General features: G+C 36.5%; 2 protein-coding genes across 2 annotated transcripts; both read left to right on the top strand.

Annotated features, from left to right (window-relative positions):
• The first annotated feature begins 891 nt into the window (after positions 1-891).
• Positions 892-1,815, top strand: LOC137888838 (leukocyte cysteine proteinase inhibitor 1-like). Its single transcript, XM_068732342.1, has 3 exons — positions 892-1,035; positions 1,156-1,260; positions 1,511-1,815. The coding sequence occupies exons 1-3, from the start codon at positions 967-969 to the stop codon at positions 1,634-1,636; spliced, it is 300 nt and encodes a 99-aa protein (XP_068588443.1). The 5' UTR covers positions 892-966; the 3' UTR covers positions 1,637-1,815.
• Positions 1,816-5,721: 3,906 nt separating this feature from the next.
• LOC137888776 (leukocyte cysteine proteinase inhibitor 1-like) lies at positions 5,722-6,596 on the top strand. The gene is made up of 3 exons (XM_068732261.1): positions 5,722-5,856; positions 5,977-6,081; positions 6,332-6,596. Exons 1-3 carry the CDS (start codon positions 5,788-5,790, stop codon positions 6,455-6,457), a joined length of 300 nt encoding a protein of 99 aa, XP_068588362.1. The 5' UTR covers positions 5,722-5,787; the 3' UTR covers positions 6,458-6,596.
• The last annotated feature ends 1,955 nt before the right edge of the window (positions 6,597-8,551 follow it).

Here is an 8,551-nt window from a genome sequence, read left to right as displayed (position 1 = left end):
TTTTTCAAAAGATAAATACTTACAAGAAGCAAACTCATATTACAACGCTCTGCTTCTTCATCCTGACAGGATTTGACATGATTTTGAATGTATCAACATGTAGAAATAAAGGTATTTGGTGTTGGGAAGCAGCAAGTTGAATGCACAACCTTCTATATATCTCTATGTATTTATTGTGGCTCTCATGTGCAACGTTTGCTTTTCTTTTATGAAGTCTGATATCAAAGATCCAACAAAATCTTGAGGAAATAGTAAATTAATGAAAAAATGTAAATATATCTCTTTAGTTTACACAAACCTCAACACAGACTTTATATTTTTGACTTCACTCTGATCAAATAATAAAAGAAACATGCTCATATTGTGAGTTCTGATTACACAGACCAGGAAACACTTTCTTAGTCTCAGTCACTTGACAGGTGTCCTGGAGGAGAAAACTAATATTTCATACATTCTTGTGAGAATATAAAAAGGAGTAGTGAGCGTAGAAAATCTAACCAAACAGGGAAATACACTGACTGAAGTCATGTTTCCATATTTAACATAAACAGGTTCTATTAGTTATATATCTGCAGTCTCATATGAATACTCTGCTCCTTCATCTCAGAGTTGTTACACAATAAAGAGGCTATTTTAACTGCATGTGAACAGGAATTAAGTCAACAACTCTATGATTGATAAAGATTCTTTGTCACATTTTAAGGTGATATTTTCACCTAAAAAAAATCTACATGTAGTATACTTATTTAAATGGATCAAGCAATACACTGTGTTTCTTCACCACAATCATGTGAGGTCACAGCTTCACTGTAGCTCCACCCAGAACTTCATCAGATCCACCTTCCAGTCTGTATCCAGGGTGGTTACACAGTATAAATACATCTGATAACCAGCTGGAAATGAACACACGAGACACGTAAAAGCAGACAGTTGACTTCTCTGTTAACTTCAACGGACCTTGTGACAATGGCTGCAGCTGAGGAATGGAGTGACACAATGGATGCCAACCAGCAAATTCAGACGATTTGTGATCGGGTGAGATTTAATCTACCTTCATTCTTCACCACAAACCACATTCAACTCTCTGAGTGTCTCTCAACCCTGGTTTATATTTCAGTCTGGATTTACATCACATTTTAATTCATTCATACACAGGAGAAACCTCAAGTGGAGACGATGACAGGGGCGAACTATGTGGCTTTCAAAGCAGTTAAATACAGGAATCAGTCTGTGAGAGGAGGAGAAAACTTAATCATCAAGGTAAATAATATTGTGATGTTTGAAAACTAAAAATGAAAGCCTCAGATGTGTGTTTGTATAATATACAGGTTGATTTAACATAATTTGTGACATCCAGTTGAATCTGGTATCATGTCAAATTCATGGCAGGACAGTAAACACCAGTTAAACCATAAACACACCTCTGATGGTAGAAGGTCCTCAGAGTTCAGCAACACAAGATCAAATATGTTCTTTCAGATGTCCAATGTTCCTCTCTTTTTACCTACAGGTTCATCTCGGAGAAGTGAACTACATTCATCTGAGTCTCTTCAAACCATTGGATGGAAAGGTTCAGATTCGTGGTGTGAAGCAGAAGAGAACCAAAGAAGACGAACTCACACCTTTTCCCATCTGATCAAACAACCTGTTTCAACAGTTAACAATAGGCTGCATTCTCATGTTAAAGTGCTCTGCTTCTTTATCCTGAAATGATTTGACATTGGTTTTGAATTTATTAACACAATACAAATATTTGGTGTTGGGAAGCAGCAAGTAGAATGCACAACCTTCTATTGAAATAATAAAGAAAGCATAAAAAAAGCTTTATATATTTCTTGTGGTTCTTATATGCAGCATTAGTCTGATATCGAAAATACATGTTGTCTTGGCTGGAAGAAATGGTGACAAATAGATTTCAAAAAAGTAAATAAATCTCCACCCAGACCTTAACACGGAAAAAGATCTTTAATTTTCTCATGTTGTGAGTTCTGATCACACAAACCAGGACAAACTTTCTTCGTTACTTGACAGGTGTCCTGGAGGAGGACAACAATACTTCATACATTCTTCTGAAATTATAAAAGGGAGCACAGAGAAACTAACCAAATGAAAAAAATATACTGACAATAAGTTCTGTCTGTCTTTCCTCCAAAATTCAAAAACAAAGAAGAGCAACATTATGAAGCGTCGACAGCCTCTAAAGTCTAAACTAGAAATCTAGAGCATCTGGACTTAAACCTATTACCAGGTGACACATTACAGAGTGGGTCAGTTGTCTCTGAATTAACTCTTTGTTCAACATGTTGGTTTGTCTGACAGAAAACAATAGATTCATTCAAATGTGATGCAACACACCCTTATCTGTATGTAGGATCAAAAGATATATGATTGCTGCTGGATGTAACTTAAGGAAACCTCCAATGTCACTAGTCAATTCTTGCAAGTCAAAAAACTACTCAAACCATCAGTTGCTCTTAAAGTTTGTCCTTTTGTACTTGCATTTCTTATATTGTGGGCTTGTTTTGACTGAATGTGAAAAGGAAATAGTGACAAGTACTATAAAATCAGTTCAGATTCTTTGACACAGTTTTTAAGATATTTTCCCCCAAAACAAATCTACAGGTATACTTATTTAAATGCAACCAACATCCGATAAGTACATCAAACAGTTGAGGCTTTTAAATCCAGACTCAAAACTCTTTTTTTTTGTCCTAACCTTCAGTTATTTACTTTTTCTTTGATTACTTCAGGCCTCGTATACGTGTTGCCAGTAATGCAATCATTCCCTGTCTGAGAATTCCACAGAATTTTTCTTTGTACCTGTTGCCCTTAACCTTCCAGCAGGTCAGTCATTGCGCAATCGGTACCTGTAGGAGCCAAATTCCAAAGAACTTTTTGTTTCTAAATACTGTGTCAAAACAGATAAAACACACCTTGGTTCCCTTTAATTTCATTCTCAATTTCCAGTTTCAAATTTCCAGCTCAATAAAAAGTTGCAGCTGGACAATCTGTATAAAACTAAATATCTTAATATTTTAAATCATGTCTTTTAGGTGAACCAGTCAAGCATCCCTTGTACAATGGGAGACATGAGTAATACATATGTTTTAAATGGCCATAAAATGCAACACAAATGCTATAATCTAAGTCCAACAAATGTTGTTGGGCGTTAACTCACATAAACACTCAAAGTGAAGTTTCTAGAGAGTCTGAAGCAAACACACTTCACATGCAAAGTTGTCTTTATTGAAAATCAGAAAATGTGCAGAATAAAGTGACACAGAGCTTTAAAATGAAACACCTTGGTTCCCTTTAATTTCGTTCTCACACTCAGACTCTGAATTTGTGCCACAACAAGACTTCAAGCTACAGTATCTTGGTCCAGGACCAGTGACGTTTGGATCTCACTCCTTGTGTTCGTTTCCTTCCTCCTATCTGTGTGAATGATGGGCTTCTTCTGTGTAAGTCACACCTGCTTTGAGAAAGTTAACAACTGTTTCCTTGTTGGGTCAGAATCAGCTTTATTTGTGTTTTTTGCATTCAGCTAACGTTTTAATCATCACGGCTAGTGACAGTTTGTTTAAACATGAGGCTTGAAAGACCTCCTGAGTTCTCTTAAAGATCACTTCAGGCCTCGTACCTGTTGCCAGTAATGCAATCATTCCCTGTCTGGGAATTCCAAAGAATGTTTCTTTGTACCTGTGTTGGGGTCTGACTATGTGCTTGTGGTCACCATGTGCTTTGAAGAAAGGAAAAGACCTGGGGCCTGCTTGTTCAGCAAAAAGCCTGATTTGAGTTCAAGATAACACCATGCTCCAGGAGAAGCTAAGTCACACCTAAGTGTGACTTGTCATCACTGGGTCTCATTGGCCGAGAACCACAGGCTCCACAGGGGTTCCGGTGCTGCAGCTCTGCCTGTCCCTGAAACCATCAAACTCTGCGAAACCTTGAAACCTCGAAACTGTGTTGTTATTATTATTAACAATTGTTAATAATCTTACTGACATTAATAATTATATTGATGTCAATAAATTAGTTTTTCACATTTGCTGATAAAAAAACACGCTCCTTTTTGTTCCCAACACCTGTTGCCATTAACCTTTCAACAGCCTGTATCCTATTGCTGCTTGCCTGTATCCTATTGCTGCTTTCTGTATCCTATTGCTGCTTGCAACTAAATAATTACCCTCGTGGGATCAATAAAGTTTCTATCTATCTATCTATCAGTCATTGATTAATCGTTACCTGTAGGAGCCCAATTCCAAAGAATTTGTCGTTTTTACTTACTGTGTCAAAACACATAAAACACACCTTGGGTACCTGTAATTTCATTCTCACACTCAACCTCTGACTTTGTGCCACAACAAGACTTAACAATAGCTCCCGTCATTTCCAAAGGTTAGTATTTGCCCAAATCACCATGGATAATTAGTGACACACACGCATGTGTTTCTGTGAAGCAATAGCTGCTCTCAAGTCTCTACTGTCTCAACTGTCCATCACAAATACAAGATTAAATCCAAGAGAATGAATCTCAAATGCAGAAATGAGAGAAGCAATATCTCAAATGAGCCCCAATGATACATCTTGCTGCTGGTAATATTGGCGTATATATATATATATATTGCAACGTCTTCGGGCAGTAGCAGCCACACAGCCAAATTCTCTAGTTATGATTATTATTAAGCCTGCAGGATTATAGTCATTGTGGCTGTGCACAAGGCTTTACAGCCACACTGAACTAGAAATGCTTCATCTTTGTGACAGAGTATCTCTGGCGGTGCTGACGGCTCTTTTAAAGGCCCAGTTTCTGAATCAGGCTGTGTGTGAATTTCTCAATGGTTGAGTTTTTTGATACTTTCAAGGTATCAATTTAGCACCTTTTTTATAATAAAGAAAAATGGAAACATGGAAATGTCACTTTCTGCAATATGGGACCAACTTAAGAAAACTTTCAATGTCACAAATAAATTCCTACAAGTCAAAAATGTTCAAATATTGCAGCTGTTGACTATTAAAACCATTTATGAAGTCTGATATCAAAGATCCGACAAAATCTTGAAGAAATGTTAACAAATTAATTTAAAAATATAAATATATCTCTTTAGTTTACACAAACCACAACACAGACTTTATATGTTTGACTTCACTCTGATCAAATAATAAAAGAAACATGCTCATATTGTGAGTTCTGATTACACAGATCAGGAAACACTTTCTTAGTCTCAGTCACTTGACAGGTGTCCTGGAGGAGAAAACTAATATTTCAGACATTCTTGTGAGAATATAAAAAGGAGCAGTGAGCGTAGAACATCTAAATCAAATGTAGAAATGCACTGACAGAAGTCATGTTTCCATATTTAACATTAACAGGTTCTATTAGTTATATATCTGCAGTCTCATATGAATACTCTGCTCCTTCATCTCAGAGTTGTTACACAATAAAGAGACTATTTTAACTGCATGTGAACAGGAATTAAGTCAACTACTCTATGATTGATGAAGATTCTTTGTCACATTTTAAGGTGATATTTTCACCTAAAAAAATCGACATGTAGTATACTTATTTAAATGGATCAAGCAATACACTGTGTTTCTTCACCACAATCATGTGAGGTCACAGCTTCACTGTAGCTCCACCCAGAACTTCATCAGATCCACCTTCCAGTCTGTATCCAGGGTGGTTACACAGTATAAATACATCTGATAACCAGCTGGAAATGAACACACGAGACACGTAAAAGCAGACAGTTGACTTCTCTGTTAACTTCAACGGACCTTGTGACAATGGCTGCAGCTGAAGGATGGAGTAACACAATGGATGCCAACCAAGAAATTCAGACGATTTGTGATCGGGTGAGATTTAATCTACCTTCATTCTTCACCACAAACCACATTCAACTCTCTGAGTGTCTCTAAACACTGGTTTATATTTCAGTCTGGATTTACATCACATTTTAATTCATTCATACACAGGAGAAACCTCAAGTGGAGACGATGACAGGGGCGAACTATGTGGATTTCAAAGCAGTTAAATACAGGAATCAGTCTGTGAGAGGAGGAGAAAACTTAATCATCAAGGTAAATAATATTGTGATGTTTGAAAACTAAAAATTAAAGCCTCAGATGTGTGTTTGTATAATATACAGGTTGATTTAACATAATTTGTGACATCCAGTTGAATCTGATATCATGTCAAATTCATGGCAGGACAGTAAACACCAGTTAAACCATAAACACACCTCTGATGGTAGAAGGTCCTCAGAGTTCAGCAACACAAGATCAAATATGTTCTTTCAGATGTCCAATGTTCCTCTCTTTTTTCCTACAGGTTCATCTCGGAGAAGTGAACTACATTCATCTGAGTCTCTACAAACCATTTGATGGAAAGGTTCAGATTCGTGGTGTGGAGCAGAAGAGAACCAAAGAAGACGAACTCACGCCTTTTCCCATCTGATCAAACAACCTGTTTCAACAGTTAACAATAGGCTGCATTCTCATGTTAAAGTGCTCTGCTTCTTTATCCTGAAATGATTTGACATTGGTTTTGAATTTATTAACACAATACAAATATTTGGTGTTGTGAAGCAGCAAGTAGAATGCACAACCTTCTATTGAAATAATAAAGAAAGCATAAAAAAAGCTTTATATATTTCTTGTGGTTCTTATATGCAGCATTAGTCTGATATCGAAAATACATGTTTTCTTGGCTGGAAGAAATGGTGACAAATAGATTTCAAAAAAGTAAATAAATCCCCACCCAGACCTTAACACGGAAAAAGATCTTTAATTTTCTCATGTTGTGAGTTCTGATCACACAAACCAGGACAAACTTTCTTCGTTACTTGACAGGTGTCCTGGAGGAGGACAACAATATTTCAAACATTCTTCTGAAATTATAAAAGGGAGCATAGAGAAACTAACCAAATGAAAAAAATATACTGACAATAAGTCCTGTCTGTCTTTCCTCCAAAATTCAAAAACAAAGAAGACCAACATTATGAAGCGTCGACAGCCTCTAAAGTCTAAACTAGAAATCTAGAGCATCTGGACTTAAACCTATTACCAGGTGACACATTACAGAGTGGGTCAGTTGTCTCTGAATTAACTCTTTGTTCAACATGTTGGTTTGTCTGACAGAAAACAATAGATTCATTCAAATGTGATGCAACACACCCTTATCTGTATGTAGGATCAAAAGATATATGATTGCTGCTGGATGTAACTTAAGAAAACCTCCAATGTCACTAGTCAATTCTTGCAAGTCAAAAAACTACTCAAATCATCAGTTGCTCTTAAAGTTTGTCCTTTTGTACTTGCATTTCTTATATTGTGGGCTTGTTTTGACTGAATGTGAAAAGGAAATAGTGACAAGTACTATAAAATCAGTTCAGATTCTTTGACACAGTTTTTAAGATATTTTCCCCCAAAAAAAATCTACAGGTATACTTATTTAAATGCAACCAACATCCGATAAGTACATCAAACAGTTGAGGCTTTTAAATCCAGACTCAAAAGTCTTTTTTTTTGTCTTAACCTTCAGTTATTTACTTTTTCTTTGATTACTTCAGGCCTCGTATACGTGTTGCCAGTAATGCAATCATTCCCTGTCTGAGAATTCCACAGAATTTTCTTTGTACCTGTTGCCCTTAACCTTCCAGCAGGTCAGTCATTGCGCAATCGGTACCTGTAGGAGCCAAATTCCAAAGAATTTTTTGTTTCTAAATACTGTGTCAAAACAGATAAAACACACCTTGGTTCCCTTTAATTTCATTCTCAATTTCCAGTTTCAAATTTCCAGCTCAATAAAAAGTTGCAGCTGGACAATCTGTATAAAACTAAATATCTTAATATTTTAAATCATGTCTTTTAGGTGAACCAGTCAAGCATCCCTTGTACAATGGGAGACATGAGTAATACATATGTTTTAAATGGCCATAAAATGCAACACAAATGCTATAATCTAAGTCCAACAAATGTTGTTGGGCGTTAACTCATATAAACACTCAAAGTGAAGTTTCTAGAGAGTCTGAAGCAAACACACTTCACATGCAAAGTTGTCTTTATTGAAAATCAGAAAATGTGCAGAATAAAGTGACACAGAGCTTTAAAATGAAACACCTTGGTTCCCTTTAATTTCGTTCTCACACTCAGACTCTGAATTTGTGCCACAACAAGACTTCAAGCTACAGTATCTTGGTCCAGGACCAGTGACGTTTGGATCTCACTCCTTGTGTTCGTTTCCTTCCTCCTATCTGTGTGAATGATGGGCTTCTTCTGTGTAAGTCACACCTGCTTTGAGAAAGTTAACAACTGTTTCCTTGTTGGGTCAGAATCAGCTTTATTTGTGTTTTTTGCATTCAGCTAACGTTTTAATCATCACGGCTAGTGACAGTTTGTTTAAACATGAGGCTTGAAAGACCTCCTGAGTTCTCTTAAAGATCACTTCAGGCCTCGTACCTGTTGCCAGTAATGCAATCATTCCCTGTACAGATCTAAATGTACAGATTAAAAAAAGGTAAATAAATCACCACCCAGACCTTAACACGGA

This window comes from Cebidichthys violaceus, unplaced genomic scaffold (assembly GCF_023349555.1).
Source record: "Cebidichthys violaceus isolate CVI_PGR_0920_01 unplaced genomic scaffold, fCebVio1.0.p SCAF_58, whole genome shotgun sequence".
Taxonomy (NCBI): Eukaryota; Metazoa; Chordata; class Actinopteri; order Perciformes; family Stichaeidae; genus Cebidichthys; species Cebidichthys violaceus.
The sequence above is the reverse complement of the archived record's forward strand: the minus strand, read 5'-3'. Positions and strand labels throughout refer to the sequence as shown.

Bases quoted from the DNA above. Each gene is read 5' to 3' on its own strand.
- LOC137888776 (XM_068732261.1), top strand. From the start codon at position 5,788: ATGGCTGCAGCTGAAGGATGGAGTAACACAATGGATGCCAACCAAGAA. The intron at 5,857-5,976 runs GTGAGATTTAAT...ATTCATACACAG, and splicing joins TTCAGACGATTTGTGATCGG to GAGAAACCTCAAGTGGAGAC. The intron at 6,082-6,331 runs GTAAATAATATT...TTTTTCCTACAG, and splicing joins GAGAAAACTTAATCATCAAG to GTTCATCTCGGAGAAGTGAA.
- LOC137888838 (XM_068732342.1), top strand. From the start codon at position 967: ATGGCTGCAGCTGAGGAATGGAGTGACACAATGGATGCCAACCAGCAA. The intron at 1,036-1,155 runs GTGAGATTTAAT...ATTCATACACAG, and splicing joins TTCAGACGATTTGTGATCGG to GAGAAACCTCAAGTGGAGAC. The intron at 1,261-1,510 runs GTAAATAATATT...TTTTACCTACAG, and splicing joins GAGAAAACTTAATCATCAAG to GTTCATCTCGGAGAAGTGAA.